Here is a 22,239-nt window from a genome sequence, read left to right as displayed (position 1 = left end):
TGACTGAGAAAAAAAAAGTGCCAATGCTCTACAAAAGTAACCCACCGAATGAAAAGCAACCACATCTTTAGTGGTAAAATAAACCTTAAAACGTGCAGCAGTCTATGTATTGCCCTTCTGTACCGTCTAGGATCACAAACTATTCTTAAGCATCAGAGAGTAACATACTATAACCATGGTAGGAGAAGCACAAACATCCCTGAAAAAAGTGGAGAAAGGAAAACTCCGCAAAAACTAACCTGACAGAGGAGATTTGTGAATGACCTATGACCTCCCCAAACAGAAAAGGGGTTTAAGTCAAGTAAGTCATGGGCATAGGTTTCTCTAGAGATGAGGACACACACACACCCACACACACACACCCACACACACACACACACACACACACGCACACACACACCCACAGAGAGTTAGTGTTTTTTATGTGGCTCAGTTCTGAGCAAGTTTTACAATTGCACAACACACATTAACACAACACATCTTGTCTGGAAGAGGACTCCCACTTCAAGTTATCGCTTCTCCCACAATCCAGATGAAACCACCGCCCATGGATATGACACTATATTCGAAAGGTTTTCAAATGAATGACCGTCCAGTCATGTTCAGAGCCTGACATAAGAGCAGCTGAGTTAACACTACTTGTTAGCCGCAGGACTAGAGAGACGGAGCACTTCACCAAGATAAGCTCCCACGCCCACTCGGCCAAGTCCCAAACACGCCTCAGATTCAGTTGAGTGGTACGAGTGGTAATACAGTACGCTTCCTACAAGTTGAATGAATGAATGGACTTTATTGTCATTGCTACAGTACAGGTACCAAACAACGAAATTTAGGAGGGGTGGCTCCCCTGGTGTTAGGAAAGGAAAAAAAAAATATATATATATATATATCACAAGAAGGGAAGGAGCTGGTTTACATAAATAAAGGCTATGTACACTATCCACTGTACTATACTGTACAGATAGACGACTAGGGTTGTCATATTGCACAATAGTATTATTTCACATTTATTTAAAGTGTCACAGTGCTAGGAAAGAAAAAAAACAAAAAAAACAAGAAGGGAAAGGAGCTGGTTTACATAAATAAAGGCTAGTACACTATCCACTATACTATACTGTACAGATAAAACGACTAGGGTTGTCATATTGCACATAGTGTTATTGCACTGTCCATGTTCAACATTTATCAATCCTATCAAAACTGGTTCAGTAGAAGATAAGAGATAAGCCTGTGGAATATGTTACCAACACGACAGACAGGAAGTGGCCCTACCCCGTGCCTGAGGACAAACAGGAAGTTGGCCTACCCTGCGCCTGAGGACAAACAGAATAAAGTCCAGTATTGCTTGACTTGGACGTAATTGTGAGTGGTTAAAGAGTAAACAGGTTTAAACGACTTGTCTTGTGTGTTTTTTTTGTTTTGTTTCCCAGCTGTGTGAGATCATGTGAGGGTGGTACATTTGGCTATAGACTGAAGTAACATGCCACAGCCTGCCCTCTCAACCCCCGCTCAGTCGCAGCCAACCCCCCCTATCTCACACCTCGGTGACGGCTGAGAGCGAGGCTCCTGGGAGCAGCGGAGGACAACCATTGTTAATCCAGACCATAGGTGGTCTAGGATACTATTTACTTTGGCTTCTCCTAAAAGCCAGAGTTAAAAACCTGCTGTTGGGACTCCAGGGTTGGAACTGAGGTTGGCCCACAGAGGGAAGTTTGGGGTGGGGGGGGGGGGTTAAGATGAGGTCAGTGGTAAGGTTGGAATCCGAACTACTGCTGGAAAAACATTTAGTTAAAGCTTACGAATTCAGCTGCCCAGAGAGGAATGTTCTCCACATTGAAGCGTTGTATTTCAGATCAACAGACTCGTGCCCTCTACTGGGGAGATGGTCCTGGAGCCTCAGGGCTAAACACAGGGTTTTCCTTCAGGAAGACCATCCACAGAAAACACTGACTGGCAGTCATCAATATTTAATTAACCTACACCATGGTTGTCTTTTTGACCTAGCATGTGAAGATGAGTCAACTTCATGAAAACCCTTAATTTCCTAGTCATTTCAAAGATGCCCCAGGCGATCAGGCTCATGAACAAGCCTACTGTAGACAGTTGACCATTATCCCCAAGCACACGCCGTGTGTACGGACTACCTGACCTTAATAAGCACACAGTCACTTTACTCAACACTACCTCTTACACCCACTGCCATCGTGTGCAATATTCATGACATTCTACTTGTACTGTTTTATTTTACTATTTGTATCCTGTCTTACTGTATTTGTCTTATTTGTCTCCCACAACTTGTCACTTGTCCAATTGTCTCACTTATGTCTTGTACTATTGTCACTTTTTTTTATCTTGCCTTTGCCTTATTGTCTTGTGCTGCAATGTCAGGAACTGAAGCCTAAGAATGTTACTCTCTTACACTTAGACATTACACATAATGTGACGTAAGAATAAAACCTGAAACTTGAAGACTGGATTACTGAAATCCTAACAGAATGAATGTTCATTATTATTATTATTATTATTATTATTATTAGTGAAATGATTTCTGTATTGGTAGGTGGTGTGTTACATGCAATACAGGACAAATAAAATAGCCATCAACACAAGAAAATGCATTCGTTGCAACTTTATTTTTTTTTGCAAATACACTAAAAATGTTTACAAAAGCATTGTAGAAACATTTGTGCAGTGTAAATTATCAAAAACTAAAAATGAATATTACTTGGAAATCAACTTTGCACCTAACATGACATTGAGGATTGTCATTTTCAGCAGCAAAAAGAACGATTCTCAGAAGGAAACAAAGTGTCTGTTAGTTGGTGAATCTGAGACTAAGAAACGTATAGACGCAATAGGAAACAATAACATATACAGTTGCTACACTGCTTAAACAAATTGGTACTTGAAAGCAAATTAAGGAAAATAAGGATGGTATGGCACTAGCGTTCATCCCTGAAGGAGGGCTTCATTCATCTATGGGTTAGACTGCATGTATACTTCCCTAGCGCCCGCCTGGCACGGAGGCAATCTCCCTACACACGTATACAAAGATAATCAGCCTTCCAATCTCCCTACACACGTATACAAAGATAATCAGCCTTCCAATATATCACTCCAGTTTGACAATACAGTGCATTGGCTCCATGAAAATAGGTCTAATATCATCATCATCATAATCATCATCCCACACAAACAATTCACAACCATAAAGGAATTCTCTGAGACATTTTGGGGTCTGTGACACTCACACTTTTCTTTACAATATGAAATACTGTTCCATCTTTACACTTTCATCTTTTTGTCAGTCTGAAAATAATAAAAGAAAAGAAAAACTGAAATGTTCTCTATGACCCCAGTTGAATTTTACAAAATGATACACTGTACTTAAACAAAAATATAGAGAAATGAAACGGGACCACAAACAAAATAAACAAACAACAAAAAGAAAACAGTTGTGAAAACGTAGATACCCTTGAACATATGGACTCTGTACATAAATATTGTGTGGCTGATTACAAAACACTTATTTATAAACATTTCTTTTTACATAACCTTGTATTGCTGTGTCAATACATAATACTGAGTGAACTTCGCACATTAGAGCCTTATTTAACCTTTAAAGATCTTGCTTTTGTGCAGAACGAGCAACACTAAATTACCATAGTCTCTGAAATACTTATCCAATCGCCTTGTTAGGAGAAGCACGCAACACAACTCAAAACACCGTCGCTAAGACAGAAGTTGGATCCTGGCACTGTTAAGAAGGTAGGCGGGTGGTCCTGGTGGCACAACCCTTATCTCTTAGGAGAGTAAACGCAGAGTTGGAACAGATCTATGGAGGTTATCTTTGGTCAAGCACAGGGGAGATCAATGGACTTGAATGATTGGACTCAAGGTCAGTGGGGGGGGGGGGGGACAGAAATGGCTCAGGTATGTGCCTGTTAAACATACACACACGCACAACTCGCAGGTTTAAGGTTTTTAGATTCAAGTCAATAAGGATGGTGAAGATATACTGGGATTTATATAAGTACAGCAAGTTTGCACAAGGCTGTGATTGCCTGTATGGAGGTTCTCTCCAGTTGGAAAACAAGACCTACTGTGAATGGGTCTTGATATATAAATCATGACCACAGAGTTTAGAGTATATAGAGTACATCCCTAAAGCCGTTTGTCTGACAGGCGCCTCCAAACATTATCCTTAATGGCACGACCAAACTAACGCTTGAACAACTCTCCTTCATTTGTTTACTTGGGTATCCAGTAGAGACTCCAACAGGCGGAGTTCCCAGTCAAACCCTATCATTACCCGCAAAAACAACCACGACAGGGACAGCGTCTGGACGTGGACAACGTTTGACCCACTAAGATCGGCCACAACAACTTGAGTTGGCAGTAACACATTTGAAAAAAAAAATAATCACGACACCCGATGTTACAATGTTGCTATCTATAGTTATCTGCTATTTCCAGTTAAATGGCAGCAAGCTCTGGGCATTGTATCATGTGCTCGAATATTCCTCGATATCCACGGTTGGCTTTACAGAGAACCTGAAATATCAAATTCAGAAGAGATGATTGCAGGTTTCTGTGGAACAACCCCAAACAGAATATGAGCACCCACGGTTATCCGTAGATAAAAATACAAGTCCGTTGGTTATGGCAATTATTAGCAGCAATAATAACAAAACTCAATGGACAGAGAAGCAAGTAACAAAAAGGCAAAAGTATCCACAATAACACGGTCCACAGTGAAGACCAAGCTGGACCTCCACTGAAATGCACATCAGAACTGTTGGACATTAGAACCGCTGCATTTACACTGAAATTACCCCCCCCCAAAAAAAAATAATAACACAGGGCACAATTTTGGGGGAGGGAGGGAGGGAGGGGGGGGGGGGCAAGTGCAGGAATCACATTTTCAAGTTGACAGTATTATGGCCGTAGTTCATTTTCCAGAAGCGACCAGCAAAGGCCTAACATGACAAGACTCCTGACAGACAGAACCGACACGTCTTAACAGAAGACAAACAGATACCAAGTGCCACGTTTGTCTCAATGACCTCCAGCTCCTTGGCTTCACCAAGTGACTCTTGTTGGACATAACATGCACAGCAGAAAGCGGTGTGCTGGGCCTTGACTGTGTATTCTACGATTCCGTTTTGAAATACACAGCACCCTTCTGTGTTTTTAGCAGGACACTGTCTTTGTATGAAAACCTGGGTCACCTTGTTCAAGGACTGTTTAAGCAATCCTTATTGTGCTTTCTCTAAGTATCAGTGCAGATGCACAAAGTGGTCGACACATGTTCAAAAAAAACTGTGTGCGTCTTCAGCACACCTCGACTAAGCTGGGTTTTAGTCTGAGGTATTTCCCCTTTACATATGTACAAGATCTCCAGCTTTCTTTTCTTCTTCTTCTTCTTCTTTTTTTACCATATCGACATAAACAAAAGAACACAATGAAAAGTTGTAAGGCAGAAAGTAGGTTCAAGTGTCCCTTGTAAGTTTTCTGGGTGTTTCTTTTCTTCTCCTCCGTTTTGTGTCTTAGATGAAAGCTGGCGTATCTACTTCAGACTAAACTTCAGGTAACACCCCTAGCGAGTCAGCAGCTATCTACTAATGCCTTAACATTGGAGACTTAGGAAATGTAGTAAAGGTCTCCAAATGTTTACTTCTTAAACTAACGTTCAGGAAGAAAGACTACAGGGGGGGAGGACAGGGACTCACCAGCCTCTCAGGTGTCATAACACTGCTGTCTGCATCAAGAACAATAGTCACCTATACTCCATCACAACAGAACAGCGCAGTGTGAGACAAGCGCTTACACACACCATCACACACACACACACACACACACACACCATCAAAAATTCTATTTGATTATGGGATAACAAGTGGTGTGTGCGTATGCACTGATTCATATCAGAAAAAGGCAAAAATGCTATTTTAAAAATAGCTTGGCTCAGTCTTTTTTTCCCCCATACAAGAGGATACTGTAAGTCAGTCCAAGTTCTGTTAGCAAAACCACGTATAGTCTGGAGGCCGCAGACTCAGGGACGAGAGGGAATACTAGTCACTATTTCACTACTTGCACAGGTTGGTTTAGACGTTAATATCACAAACACTGATGGAAAAGAAAATGTTAAATAAACGGGACCCTTTGTTAGAGAAGCCCCTTCCTTGTTCAGTTCAATACTAAGTGTCAGTGCTCTTTGAGCGCTGTGAGAAGGCGGAGGTCTGCTCAGGGGATGTTGCTCAACAAGCAGACAGTACAGTCTAGGCTACGTATTCCCTCAGCAGAGCAGACAATACCCAGAAGGCTTGTCCTGGCCGGGGCGAGCCTGCCTTTCCCCTCGTGAACCCAGTGCTGAGCCCACCAGAACAGACAGGAAGAGACAGTAGGAGTTGTTGCAGTATGGCAGGAAGAAAGGCCATGCTCAGCAGGTAGAGGAGGACAATCAAGAGGGTCCTTTGAGAATAGCAACGTCTTGATTGACAACATGTATTGGGGCTGCCCCCCCCCCCCTCCCCCCCAAAAAGTGAGAAGAACCCCGAAGCCCACCCTGGCGTATAGCACGCCCTAGCACGAGCCCCTCCCACCCGGCCGGTTGCCATCAACACTTCTGCGCCTCCACAGGAGACATGGCGATGTAGGAGCCGTTCCTCATTGGCTGGTTGTTGGTGGTGCTGGTGCTGGTGGTCGTGTGGTTTTCTGAAGGTTCCTCTGGTTTGTCACTAACTTGGGTGTAGGCCGTTTCATCCTTTGCCGTCTGGAGAGGGAGAAGAAAGGATGTTTCGTAAAACGACAAGACAGACAGTCTTCAAACTGATTTACCAACTATGTACAAATATTTTACACACGTTATCATCCAATGTTAAATATAAATGTGATATCTGACAAATGGTCAAAAACGTATGAATTCACATTGTACAAAACCACCACAAACTTATTACACCCAAGATATTACACAAATTACCCAAGATTAAAGAAAGATACATCACTATGAATCAACAATCAAAATAAACATTTGACCCGTAAGGATAACTGTTGATGAAGATCAATAATAAGCAATAATAATTAACAAATTAAGGAAAATAGCAAATGGGCAAAATTAAGACTTACAGCAAAAGAATGAAAAGCTTCAGTAAAATCAATGCGTTTTACTTCATTCTAAAACAGAAAGGAAAAAAGGAGGGGGTTACAGAAAATGTAAAATCATAGTACGATTACTATATTATACTTCCTATATTGTACTTCCTATATTATAGTCATATTATTATATGATGACTATATTATACTTCCCTTCAGTCATTGATTCAGCCATTTCAAACACCAGTCCTGTCTGCTGTACAGAACCTAGCTTGTTATCTTGAACACAACTTGTCTGTAGCTTAACGTTTGAGGGGGAAGACCTCAAGTCAGAAGTTGTGGTGGTGAATGAGGTCATGCACAAGGGTCAGAGGGACTAGCCTAGACAAACACAGATAAAGTGTTGAAAGTACACTGTATATCCTGGGGCTTACTACGGTTCACTGCACTCTGGTGCTAAAGGTAGCCATTAGGGTTGGGGAGGAATTCCTTTTCAATTCCGGAAGTGAATTGAATTCCAATAAGGTAATTGAAAAAAAAGGGCGTTTTTTTCGCAATACCGTGAACAAATCTGAGTATACTGTACGGTATGCTCCAACAGCCAGCAACTCAAATGTGTGTGTTCTTTACATTCTTCTGTAAAAATGAAAATAAAAACCTTCAGAATGGAAAAGGAATTCAACCCCAACCGGTAGCCATTGCTATGGAACTGCTAAAATAAGGTACATATGTGCTGCTTCCTGACATCAGTTTGTTATACTATTTAAGAAGGAAGCAAGAGTAACATGTCATTCAGATTTAGAAACAGCAACATGCTGACTCCAGCTCATAAGGTTCATGCACCATGTTAACATGCACCTTCACCAGCCCAACCATCACAACAGTTCAAACATGCAAGAACAGTCAAAACTAAACCATTCTTTCGAAATTGTATTTACTCCTATAACCTTATCATCTAGGCCTACAAAAAAAAAATCCTTGAATAACCCAACCACTGATATTGTGACTGCATTACTTTCCTACCAGGAGAATGTGTGTGGTGGAGATTCATGAACATGGCTGGATCTCATCTTGGTCTTACCTTCTTCTGGCGGTTTCTGCAGACCAGGATGATGAGCACCACCAGCAGGATGGCCCCCATGCCCACGATGAGCAGCGGGAAGTTTGACACCAGCGTGACGATGAGCAGCAGCGTCCTCATTTGGGAGGCAGAGTCGTCATCGATGGTGGCTGTCTGGATGGGGAGGGAGGTTGCGACAACGTCATTAAGGGGGTCCTCTGGCATTCTTAGGGTCACACGTGAGTCTTCCAATAAATCAAGAGCAGGCTGACTTGCATTTTGGTAAAAAAAAACGAAAAAAAACAACATTTACCTCATTGACAAACATGATGGGGAATATGGTCTCATTCAGGTGTTTGGTTTTGCTGTCGAAGAGAAAATATACAATATTGGCAAGTCAATATCTGTTCAACAACAGGCCTTCTCGGGCCTCAGAGAAAGTGAGTGAAAAGGGTCAAAAAGAAAATGTGTAGAGAACACTAGGGATGCTCCGATCTGGATTTTTGGGGCCGATACCGATCACCGATTTTTTTCCTCAAGATCAACCGATACCGATACCGATTTTTTTTTAAATACATAACTGTAGGCCGACTGACTGGATAGCCTACATATTTTTTGCTTTTTAGACAAAAGTTTTGATCCATTAGGCACCAAGCAAACGCAGACCCATTTTTATGGCATAGTAAAGGTCTGGCCTATCACCCAGTTAGGGCCTGAAGCCCAAGTCAGTCGATATGGCTGTATAAAAGACATCATAAACGTGGCCTTCATGGTTTACATACTGTTACGTCCTCCTATGTTTTCTGTTCAGTTATCTGTCTTCCCCAGAAAGAAAAAAAAGAAGTTATATATATAAATAAATCGGTTTTTGCGATCGGCCATTTTTGCCGATCACCGATCGAGTCATTTGGAGTGAAATCGGTGGCCGATAAATCGGCGCATCCCTAGAGAACACGTGACTGTTTCCTAGAGGTTTCATGGTGTTTTTAACTTACGGGAAGCCTTGAACTCGGTTCAGAATGATATTGAGCTGCATTCTCTTGCAGGCACGGATGGGAACCCCAGTCATCTAGAAAATTAAATGACATGAATTAATATTTAATACGCATTTGTTCAGTTTACAACGGCACATTTCCGTGTCAGATATTTCAAAGTAGACAATCGCATATTTGCCTGAACAAAACAGAAGGTACAGAACGTAGGGTTAATCATCCCTGCTACCTTATCACTATACAGTCCACGGTAAAGAACAGTCCATTCCTACCGGGTTAAGGTCCAGGTATGTCTCGTGCTCCTCTTTATTGGGGGTGAGTCCTTCAACACCGTATATGTACTTGTCTTCTGCCTGGTAGAAGTGAGGGAAGGAGACCACGATAGGCGCGCCTATAAACAGAAGAGAGCTGATATGAGAGACCATCAAGACAACAACACTTTACTGGTCTGGCAGCAGGACCAGGTGAGAAGTGAAACAAAGTTAATAAATACATTTTTAAAAACTGGGGCGCAGGAAACAACCAAGAGAAGGTTTTGAGATAGCAGGTGTTATCTGGTGTTAGAGATGCTCCGATCAGGGTTTTTGGTGCCGATCACTGATCACTGGAATCAGTGATCTGCCGATCCGATATCACCGATCACAGCGTCGAAAATGGCAATTGAAGCATTCTATTTATTGTGTAGCATTATTTATGTTTTTAATTATTCTTAACACCATTGACATTGTATATTAAGTATTCAAATGAAATTAGGAGATGAGAAAGTATCATGAATTGAGCTTACTTCAGGAAAAACAAATACAATGTGAGAAATCCTGAGAAACAATAAACATACCCAAACTAAACTGCAACATAAACAGGCTATAGCCAAATATAAAATACTGTTTCATGTCAGTCCGTTTCAAGTCATATTTAGGAGGAGATAAGACAGCAAGTCAGCAATAATCAATAAAACAAAAAAACAAAACATTGCACCTAAGGAGATTTCAGACTCAAACCTTACTTCTGATTAAGCAGCATCACTGGCAGATTAGCCTTGAGAAATACAAGCATCTCAGCGTTTTTGGCACTCTTATCATCTAAAATATGTCCTGCTATGCTGAAAAGTCGCTCGCTATCTACACGTGTGCAAGGTGCACAGAGGAAGACTCGTGCTGCTTGTGCAAGAGCAGGAAAGCGGCCTTCGTTGGCCTTCCAAAAAGCAAGAGGCTGTCCATTACCGTCTGGGATAACTGCCTCTGATAGGTAGAGATTAACCTGTGATGCTCTTGGGTTGATGTCACCACTGCTCACAGGACTGACACTCGAACTCCAAATGTCAGTCGTGAAGCTGATTGACGCGATGTTGTCCTTCACTAGGCTCCCGATGTACGTGTAGACAGTTTGATATAATTCCGTCAGGCAAACATCAGTGAAATATTTTCGCCCCGGCAGCGTATAGCGTGGATCCAGGCAGGAAACAAGGCGTTTGAACCCGGCGTCTTCCACAACAGACAGGGGCTGCTGATCAAGGCATATGAATTCCATTACTTTCGCATTTATTTCCTTTCGTTTCTTGTTGTCGTTGCCGTATGGTTGCTGTCGTTTCAATGTCTCTGTAACAGTTAGCTGAGTGAGTGGCGTCGAACGTTCTTTCGACGACTCTTACTCTCTGGCCTTAGCGCTCGCCAATTTATCAAACTCGTTAAATTCCTTGGTGTGACAAGCCTTCAAATGCCGTATGATATTCGTGGTATTGAAAGATCTTGCGTGCGTTCCTCCGCGAGGTATTTCTTTTGAGCAGACATTACAAACTGCATATTTGTTGTCTCTTTCCGACACTGTGTAATATTGCCAGACTTGGCGACGCCATTTCTCTATGTAAACTGATCGGCCGTGTTTGATCGGCTGTTTTGAGAACTCCGATCAAAACCGATCAAGGGCATATCGGCCGATATCGATCGGCGCCGATCAGATCGGAGCATCTCTATCTGGTGTTGTTATCTTCAGAGAGAGACAACAGAACAGACCAGAACAGAGCAGCAGGAGGAAGCTTTTACATCTGAACCAATTCCAATATATATTTTTTTTTTAAGTTCGGAAACCCTCAAAAAAAGTTCGGAAACCCTCAAAAAAAGTTCGGAAAACACTTTATTATTATTATTCCTCCCCTTTAATAATACCAATTGGTATTGTATGTTATATCGTTGGAAAGCCTGATTGGTCACCTTTACAATGAGGTACAACTTGTAAGGATCATACATTCATGGAATGAGTAACACAGCTAAACGTGTGGGTAGCGACCCAAAAAAAAATCCCCAAATCCCCTGCAATATTCTTCTGTTGGTATTCACTCTCATTTTGAGCTTTAAGTGCTGGCAGGTGTATGTCAGTCACAGGTGTGTGACTGGCACCTGAATGGCACCTAATTGACAGGAATGATATTCTGGGGCCAGTGGCCATCCCATATCTCCAGAATCTGGGACCTAACTCCATCCTCCATGATGACAACACTCGCCCCCACAGAGCCAGGATCATCACAGAGCACCTCCAGTATTTGGGAGTGGAGAGGGTGGAATGGCCTGCCGTGAGTCCAGACCTCAACCCAATTGAACACTTGTGGGATCAGCTTGGGCGTGCTGTACGTGCCAGAGTGACCAACGCAACCATGTTGGCTGACTTGCGGCAAATCCTAGTTGAGGAATGGGATGCCGTCCCACAGCAGTGTGTGACCAGGCTGGTGACCAGCATGAGGAGGAGGTGCCAAGCTGTTGTGACTGCGTATGGATCTTCCACACACTACTGAGGTCCCTGACAAAGTAAAATTAATAAAGTGTAAAAATGGCCAATATGTGTTGTTTTTTCCTTATTACTGTGGGAGAGTGCAATCATCCAATCCAACAAGCAACTCAAAACGAGAGTGAATATAGGGGATTATGGCAAATATTTTTGGGCCGTTACCCACACGTTTAGCTGTGTTGCTCATTCCACAAATGCATGATCCTTACAAGTTTCCAACGATATACAATACAATACCAATTGGTATTATTAAAGGGGAGGAATAATCAACAAAAAAGCGTTTCCGAACTTTTTTTGAGGGGTTTATATATATTGGAATTGGTTCAGATGTAAAAGCTTATATAAATATAAATATATATATATATTTTATATATTATATATTTATATTTTATATTATTTAAAAGGGGCAATTGACTCTCCCTGAATTAGCTGGGTAGCTAAATGATATCAGCAGTCCCTGGGCAGATAAACCCACAGGGGAAATACAGCCTCAGATGGTAGAAATAATTTAAAACAGAACTACAGGAAATAAAAAAACATGTTAACACACTTAAACGAGATCAGGGGGTTGTATGAGATCAGGGGGTTATTCCATCAACGTTGCTAAAGGAAAATCCAGGCTTATTTATTAATTTGTTAAGTCTCGCGAGACTCAAAAAAATGAATCTCACGGGATTGCCTGGATTGTCCTTTAGCGATGTTGACGGAACACCCCCCCAGCAGGACCATCTGAAGGTCCACAATATACCTCCGCTCTCAAGACAGGGACTCATATGAGACTTCATACCAACTGACTAAAATACATGAAACAAGGAATCCTAGTTTAGGCCTAGTTTACTTAAAGCCCTGAGATCACGATGATCGCCACGGAACTCTCCATTGCACCACACTGAAAGCGGAAGTTTTACACGAACACGTGCATGAGACTTAAAAAAAAGAAGAAAAAAAAAAGAGCATATATATTCACTCTTCTCATGGGACCGAGGGTTACGGCAGTCCATAAGTTAAAATAGCAGATCGTCAGAGATGACTTTCCTTGCGCTGACTGACGGACAGATGATTCACTTACTTGTGACAAATGCATTCCAAAAATGTCAATTAGTTTTATGGCAGGAAATCATATAGAGAGGGCCTTATCGTAGCACTCACGTTCTCAACAACTAGAAGTGCTTTTACAGCCCATCATCCAAGTTAACCATTAACCATGTATGGATTAAAAAATCGAGCTACTCAAACAAGAGCATGTTTGATAGGCACCCCGGCGATGATCTCGGTTGAAACTGGATTGATTTGTGGGATGTGTTCTTTTTTCTTCTTCTTTTTTTTGCAGTTTTAAAAAAGGTAGGTCATGGGGTTTGTCTATTGAACACTAGGTAAACGCGACACTTTGCTACACCAACAAGGGTCACTCCAAGGCAATGAACTGTTTCTTACCTTCTCGGCAAACAGCGACTTTTAACACGCCGGTGCCGAGGCAGTCGCCAGCTGGTACACAGAAGCCGGCGTTGGTGGGGTTGTCTGTAGGACTCTGCAGGACGTCGCGGGGGGGGGCGAAGCGGTAGGCCGGGATGCCTTTCACCTCCTCGTCCTTCACATACGCAAGATGGATAGACCTGGAGGGGGAAAGACACACAGATAAGTACACTTACATAGAATAAATGAACAACGATCAAAGTTTCTCACGCAACATTGAAATTAGGTCTTTTTCTTTTCGATCTGGATCAATCTAACCAGGGTGAGGTGTTCACTGCTGCTGAACACGCCAACGCGTCATTAACCCCGCGGTGACTCATAGCCTCAAGATATGAGGTTTGTACACTACTTCCTCCGCTTCACTCATATTAGCTAAACCGTTGGCTGTAAACAAATCATAAACCTTCCATGTAGATCTGGAGCAGATAGAATGACATACCGACACAGGTCAGCCGCAAAGATATAGAGCAGCTCGTTCCTGGACAAGAGAGGGTGGAACATGCTGCCATCTGTCCCGTTGATCATGTTGCTCTGGTTGGACGACCACCATGACATCTCTCTGTCGACAGAGAGGGAGACATTTCAACATGTAGACGTCATTTTCACACACGGTTTTAGAACATTTCAAAACATCCAATAACCTTGTGTGCAGATTCCATTCAAGCTCCCTAAAAAGTTAATGAGGATATTCATACATATTTTGCAATCTGCTCTTCCCTGACAAGGGGGAAACGTTTTTTTTTTTTTTTTCTTGGACTTTGAATACTTGACTTGGCCAGACCCCAACTCATACCCGCGAGGAGTGCACCCACTGTTGTGGGGTTAAGGATCAAAAAGCAAAAAGCCGACAAGAGAAATTTGTCCTGATTTGTCCCATTTATTACAATAATGTAAGAGGGGGAAAAACTATTTGAAAAACAAGAGGGCACTCATAACATTTACAATAAGACGGGATAATTTCCCGTGTTTTACCTCAGATTGTTCCATGTGTCGATCTTTCCGTAGTCCATGAAGTTCTCCTCACCGGTCATGAACACAAACTCTCCATCATGAGTTCCATTTTTCTAAAAGGAAGAGGATAGGGACGCAGAGTTCAGCTAGACTACTCAAAACAACATAACTCAAAAAAAACTCCAGGAAACGGTGGGACAGGTACACAATTAGAAACAGCCGCATCATCTCCTCCATCTGAAGCTGTAAAAACACTTGGGGATGGAACTTATTTACAGCTTACTGGAGTGATGTCTGAATAGAAAATAGTCTATCAGGATGAATATTGCCCTATGTAATCTCATACATAAAGACTATTCCTATACCTGCTGTCTTCAGTTTCCCCGTCTCAAATTTCAATGAGTTTTCTTTTTTCTTTTCTTTTCTTACAATGAGACAGCATTAAATGGCTGCAGTTGACTTAAAGCCTTTTCTAAAATGGGAATTCACCAGGCATACCGGTAGGTAATGATATTGTACTAACTATGAAAACACCCTAGCACATAAACGGTTGACAGCTGGGATAAGAGCACAGCCCATACAAACCGTTGTTTCACTGCACATTCAGTTCTTACAGAGACTTTTCAAACAAGGCCCTCCAGACACCCAACAATCGCTGGTTAAATTGCAACATCCTCATACCGCGTGCACTGTCATCGTGTGACGCCAAATGGCGGACGTGAATCTCAGAGGGATAAGGGGAAGTGAGCAGCTTCATCAGCATATACAATTCTCACTGTTTCCATCTCTCAAGCGCCTACGGTGCGTCAACGATCAGACGTTTCCTTCCCGTAAAGACCTCATGTGTGATCCCAGTTTAGATCTAGTGTGATCCCAGTAAAGACCTCATGTGTGATCCCAGTAAAGACCTCAAGTGTGATCCCAGTGAAGACCTCATGTGTGATCCCAGTGTAGATGCAGTAGTAAACAGAGCTCTTACCTTCCACATCAGCCCAAAGTGGTCGTCCACCTCCGGCCTAATGCCGTGGATGCGGGACAGCAGAGGGTCCTTGAAGCCCCAGAGCACCTGGTGGACGGTGCGGGTCATGAAGATGTCCACGCCTATCGAGTTCATCCACATGGACACGAAGGTACGGAGCAGGAAGGGGTACGAGTTCAGTTCGTTCATCACCGCCTGAGTGAGAGAGAGAGAGAGAGGGAGGGAGAGAGAGAGAGAGAGAGAGAGAGAGAGAGAACATTAGAGCTCACATACAATCTACACTATAATAACAATAATAATAATACATTAGACTTATATAGCACTTTTCTAGACACTCAAAGACGCTTTACAAACTGAAAATATCGAGTAGTAATAATAAAAAGACACAAAAAGGTTAAGGTAGTGCTGGGGACACATGGGAAGGGGAGGGGGAGAGGGTTAACTGGTGATGGCAAGCTTGAAGGGGTGGGTTTTGAGGGCCTGTTTAAATGTTGGGAGGGTGTTGGCCTGTCTGATGTGGTTGGGGAGGGCGTTCCAGAGGGACGGGGCTGCGGCTGAAAAGGCTAGTAAAACAATGAGCAACACTTCATTGTCAATGTTGTTGTTTTTTTGCTGTTGGCCTGGTTCTGGTTCTTGACTTTGGGAACTGGACAACGTCCATACAAGTGTCATTGACATGTAACAAGTTAGTAGGAGCGAGTTCTTAACATGTCAAAACGAAGCATTGAACTTAACAATCGGAATAATGCTGCGCAAGGAGTGTCAACACAGGGTTGCCACGGTTACACTGTGGCTCTCCAAAGAGTCAAGTACAGAGTGAACTAGAGGTGACTACAACACAACAGGATACACTTGTGTAATGACTCCTTGCATGGTTGCTGTGGTTCATAAACACCACAATACATACAAACTACTACCGTTTGTTAGTGAGCCCTGTGCACAGGTATACCAAACCAAGGAGGTGAAAGTACAGACCCAAGAGAGACATTCACTAACACACTAACTCACCACAGCCGGGATGTTGACAGTCCTCACGATGTCCACCTCGGGATTACCTGCGGACTTCTCTGGTACAAAGACAAAGCTTTTGGGGTTCAGGGCGTAAACCTTTGTCCCGTTTTCGAGGAAAGTCACATTTTCCCGTGGTCTGTATTCCCTGTAGTAAAGCAGGAAGGTGGGGGGGTCATGTCAGTCCACACAGATGTCTTTCTTTCGTTGCTTAACCAGTTCAAGCAACACTGATCAACATGGAACACAATTCAGTTAATATGGCTTTGCCAAGACCAGCATTGTCCTGCCTGCCCCCCCCGATCAAAAGAACAGCTCCTAATGCAAACAGATGCACCGGGAGGACATCTTCTCCTATGAGAGCAGTGAGTTCCTTATGCACCTACCTGTAAGTGTAAGGCCCAATCTGAGAGACTTTCGCCTTGCCCCCGGCCAAGAACACCTCCGGGTTGGTAACGTTGAAGAAGTAATACTCCATGTAAACTGGGGGTGGTGGGTTCTTCCACGACTCAAATACTCGGCTCGTCTCCGACAAAGTCAATTCCTACACACACACACACACACAAAAAGAAAAGAAGAAAAAAAGAGAGTTACGAATCAAGGATGGACATAACAATGACGTCTTCATGTGTGACCTCTTTAGTGTGGTACATTCCTGAGGGACAGAGAGGGGAACATACGGCTGACAGCGACCTGCTTCGAATGGTTTGTCCATCAGCTCCTAAAGGGAGGGAGTTCTGGCTTTCAAAGCCCGTTTCGTTCTGACTAGGCAGCATCAGCCGTCAACACATCCTTTTCAATCCATGCCAGAGGAGAGCCCACGGTGCAGTTCATGTCAAGACCTAGTGCTGCTAGGCCTGCACACCAGAGCTCTGAAGTAAGGGGGGGGGGGGGGGGGGGGGGGGGGAGTCCTTCACAGGTGAATAACTGTCAGGACACGCAGAAACCAACCGCCAGTGTGTCAGAACGAGCTTCAGCCTATGAATGCCTAAGTAGAGATACTTTTTTTTGTATGCGTCGTCAAATCTGCCCACCCACCATTTGGGGGGGGGCATTTGGAATTGAATAAACAATACAGGCTAGGCTGCTGTGACTATCAGTCTATCAATCAATAGTCATTTTAACTCAAGAATAGTTGAGCCCAGTTTCACAATGGTCATTGGGAGCCTTCTTTTACTCTCCTTGGTCAGGAATAGGATTCTCTGATCCCAATGCATGTGCCACTACTACTGTATGCTTTTGACAAGCGTCAATGATCACTGACACTTCTATGCATTCCACAATAATTAAGCCTGGGCTATTCAGGTTAAACCCTCATCAAGGGTAAGGGTGCGTAACGGTTCATGCCTGAACTAGAAAGTTTGTGACTTTTAAACCAGTTTATTTAACGGTTTTACAGAATGACTCACACTCATTGACTTTGAAGCATTAGAGAGACATGCTAAAACATACGTTTGGTTAAGGTTAAGAATGTATTGTTGACGGTGTCTGTTGATCCATGGTAAGATCTGTAGGCTTCCACTTTAAAGAGACGCATAGTTAAGAACTACAAACAATTTCCCATGCAATCCAATGGAGGATATCGAACTTCAAGTGAGTAAAGTGTGTTCTTGAGAAAATGTAGACGAAGAAGATGAGGATGTAGCCTCGCCGACGCTTTCAAACAGGCGCTACTCAACAGGGATGCAAAACTCTTGTTTCCTGTTTTGCAGGAAGATAGAGTTACTATGTAGGGGTATGATACCCAAAAGAAACAACTTGAAAAAGGGTCAGGACAGTATGTTGGCTCATCCACACACACATTCTAAAAGACACTAGGCAACTGTGCCAAAGGTCACTACACTAGCTTAGCTTTGCATGGGGAGCAGGTGCCATCATAAATATAAATAAAAAATAATAACATCATAACAAAAACCATACATTTTAGTAGTAGGCTTACTGGGGGAGTGAACAGTTTCAAGGACAGGTCATGGGAATCAAGTCTGATATTAGTAGTTGAATATTTAATGTTGTACAGCACAGCAGGAATGCTGTTGAGTCGAATATCGCTTAGCATAGCAATGTCCTGTGTATCCGAGAGGTTTGGAAATAGGTAGCCCAACAACAATTCCAATGCTTCAGAGCTAGGCTATTCCACTTCTAAAAGACCCTCAACAAGCAGACTTTTAAATTGAATGCGAAAAAAGCATCAATCTAAGACGGCTAGTCCAATGCTCTGTGAGAAAAAGACCACCATGTTCTCATCATTGAAAGATTAGGCTGCATCAAACTAACAGAAACAGAACGTTTCAATTCGGCTTTACTAAATAGATACAACTGTCTGTGTTCCATCCCATCGTATACTTTTCATGACTCACCCTTACTCCGCAACATGAGATAAAACCAACAGTTTAAGGCTAGATTAGAAGAATTCCTATGTTTACCAACCTTGAAAAGGGAAGGTCTCTCAAAGGCCTCCATACATGTCATGACATGATTTATCTCCTCAAAATGTTTAAAAAACCTTGATTACGAGCAGGTGAAGGTTGAGGTGCATCAATCTAATCTTAATCTAAATCTCACTGGTTTTGGTTGCTGTTGGGTGAGGTCACACGATACGTATTAAGGACAGGAAAGTAAGACGACAACAACAACAACAACAACAACAACAACAAAAAGTCAATGCCATCGAAGGAAAAACATTCCAGCCTGTTGGGTTGGACAAGACCATGTCAGTGAGCACTCATCACCTTCACTTTCTGCATTGTTTCTGTGACTATATGTGGAAAGTAAACATTATGTTTGGAGCATTGGTTGTGAAAGTGTATAGTTTGATGGGTGAAGCTCTCACCCTTTTTCTCTCCAGGCAGAGCAGTCTCTAGAATAGATTAGGGATGGAAAAAACTACGAAACTCAAGACTGTTCTCTAGGCAAAAACACATGCCTCCAGGCCAAGTCCCTCAGATTCCCAACATGAACTTAACACTTCTCTCCTCCACGCCCTTTTTTTTTTTTTTTACCAGACGCGCTGAAGTCCTGTTCTGGAAACTAACTAACTAAACTAACTAACTAACTAACTAACTAACTAACTAACTAGAGTGTCCTGACCCATGGATCAACATCTTACCAGGAATACATTGATACGGTTTGGATGTTAAAATGATAATGTATTAAGTTTCAAAAAAAGTACTTTGGAACACTTGTCAGCTGCAATGCTCACATTAGATCCTGTTTCATCGTAACATGCTCAATGTTTCTATTTTGATCCATTATCTGGATGATACCATGGCATGTACACAACTGGTTTACACAACACATGCATGTCTACATTGAACAGCAGCAGAGAAACTGTCACTGTCAGGAGAACCGTAGGCTATACGCTTAACATCCTTATGTTGTAAAGGGACTCCCTCCGCCCGCCGACGGGCTCCCTTCCCCCACCCACCCACCCCATGCACTCTCACACCTCCCCCTCCCATTCCCACTGACTTAGATTCCTAGCCTACTACAAACCCCTGCCTGGTCCACCCAATAAACCACGAGGAATGCTTATCTAGCTTAAAACCTCCCATAATCTCCTATCGGTTATGTGATGAGACGGACAGGTAGATGAGGTTATTAACACCCATCAGCAATTGTGCAGAAGTCAGTTTCTATTTCAAATACTCCTGATCCTAATGTTTGATGAAGCCTGGCTTTGAGCACGACCGGGCAGCTCATGTGACAGGCTCCGGTGTGGACAGTTATTTATTTATTATATGAGCATCTATCAGACTAGTACCAGCACGCTGTGACACCGGCGTTGTACATCATCCACACACCACGATCCATTATTATCCCTCGTTAAGAAGAATCAATGTTGCGAGTTATGAATGCTTCGTTAAAGACTGCGTTCCTTCATTTAATCTCCCCAAAATACTGTGTAATGATAAAGAATGAAGCCCATTATTGGCGACCTTGGAGCCATGCATTGGACTGGCATTGCAGATGCGAACTGAAGCTGTAGAACTCAATGCTGAAAGGGGTGGAAAATGTGAGTCACTTTCTGCCGATTCTTATCCAAAAAACAAACAAGTTATTCACACCAGAATGAACTAGGCAACAAAACAAATGATGTTAGAACTGAAATAAAGTTGTGACTAACCTTTTTTAACCGGGTGTGAATCATTGTTTGGAAGACTTGAGCCACGACCAAGGCAATCCCCACAATTAGTAGATGAGCGCAGACAATCCCAGTCGCGTAAATTGCACAGGATCTCCGAGTCATGATGCCGGTAGCTATCAAACTTGTTTAGTGTAATTACTTATCTGGTGATAATACTAACGGTTAATACTATCGGTTTCGATCACTTGGCTCTCTTGTCTTCAAATGCAGCTGCTACTTCTCACTTCGCCTCCTAGATAACAGCCAACGTAAACCTTGAAGCAATTTCAACAAGAACAAAAAACAATCGTGGCGGTCTGAAATCGTTGGACCCGTTTGATATGGAGCTACGTAAAGTCCGCTTGTCTATTCTGTAAAGAAATACTGGTGCTTTCCTCAGTCCTGGTAGATAGCTGACACATTCAGTCCAAACCGGTGTCTGCGACTGCCTTGTTCGGAGGCAAGGGGAGAAATAGCAGCTCCCGGCTCTAAAGAAGACCTCCACCCCTCCTCTCCACAGTCAGATGAAGTCGGTCATGCGAGCAGCGTCGTTATCTGGGCGGAGGTGGGTGTGTTCATGTAGCGTGCTTTCTGCCTGGCTGAGGTCACCGTTAGAATGCACCATACAGCACAGAAAAGCAAAGTAAATAACGATTTCCCTTTGATTTGAACTACAGCACAATAGTGTTAATTGTATGTATTGCATCAGATCTAACACAGATTTCAAGGTAAACTAGATACGGTTCGGATGTCATTTCACACCAATTACTTTAATTAATATGATGGCCAAGTAGTATTATTTGGATATATTCAGCGTGTAGTAAAGTGTGAGGCCAACAACGTGCTGACTAAAGAGCTTATGAATGACTTAGCGATGCATACTCATTCACATGGATGTCAACGAGTATTAACTTTGTGAACTGACTATAGGGCGTGTAGGCTGCAAATGCCACAGACTGACAGTAGGCCCACTTGCCCAAGGCAACAAACTATTCTGGATATCTTTAAACATTTAAATGCAGGAGGTCTCAAGTGATGAGTTCGCTAAAATGACACAATGACTGACATGCTGCCCTCATCCAAAACAAGTTAGTGGACCGTTACTTCTAACGTGAATTCCGCTATCTCGCCTCATGTCTCCTTAAATAACCACAGCATGAACATGAATAATGCGTTACTCAGCGAACCAACGGTAGTTGACGTGAACCTTTTGTTCACTGAGCAGTGAGGCTGATTGGCTAGCGGCCTCCCGGACCACCGTCTCAAGACCACCCCCACTGAGTTGTGATTGGACCAACGCGGTTTAGTGCGATGCAGAATTTGATCGACTGATTTCGGGGCGGGGCTCGTATAAAGGGGGAATTGTCAGAGTATTTCACCAGCACTGAATCAGATGTTTACCGAGAGCAGACTGAACATCTTTGTTCACTTCTCAGTCCAGCTAAGGTTAAAAGAAAAAGAGATACAAAATGGGTATAGACAGACACATATATATATATATATTAAAAAAAGAAATAATAATATTTGCACTCAGATCCCTTTTTAAAAATAAATAAATATGTATAGCATTCATGTGTATCCTGGTTTCAACAATTTCTGCATAAGACTGTTGATACTCAGTCAGAAGTATCATCCACAGTAATTCATTACATTGTGAATTAAATGACTTTAATGCAGATAAATCTAGCCTTCACAATTCTCAGATCAACATGTGTAGAAACAGCACTTAATCATGACGAGGCAGTCCATACCCAATGTATTCATGATAATAACCATTTAC

The 22,239-nt window shown here is 42.6% G+C and overlaps 1 protein-coding gene across 1 annotated transcript; it reads right to left on the bottom strand.

Annotated features, from left to right (window-relative positions):
- Nucleotides 1-2,614: 2,614 nt before the first annotated feature.
- Nucleotides 2,615-20,963, bottom strand: scarb2a (scavenger receptor class B, member 2a). Its single transcript, XM_080532281.1, has 13 exons — nucleotides 20,460-20,963; nucleotides 16,723-16,880; nucleotides 16,337-16,484; nucleotides 15,329-15,523; nucleotides 14,371-14,462; nucleotides 13,838-13,957; nucleotides 13,360-13,538; nucleotides 9,420-9,538; nucleotides 9,151-9,224; nucleotides 8,469-8,520; nucleotides 8,177-8,329; nucleotides 7,129-7,176; nucleotides 2,615-6,775 (listed from the first exon to the last, which is right to left on the bottom strand). The coding sequence occupies exons 1-13, from the start codon at nucleotides 20,580-20,582 to the stop codon at nucleotides 6,620-6,622; spliced, it is 1,617 nt and encodes a 538-aa protein (XP_080388407.1). The 5' UTR covers nucleotides 20,583-20,963; the 3' UTR covers nucleotides 2,615-6,619.
- Nucleotides 20,964-22,239: the final 1,276 nt, after the last annotated feature.

This window comes from Nansenia antarctica (genome assembly GCF_963989245.1).
Source record: "Nansenia antarctica genome assembly, chromosome: 5".
In the NCBI taxonomy this organism is placed as follows: domain Eukaryota; kingdom Metazoa; phylum Chordata; class Actinopteri; order Argentiniformes; family Microstomatidae; genus Nansenia; species Nansenia antarctica.
This window is presented reverse-complemented; position numbering and strand designations above follow the sequence as displayed.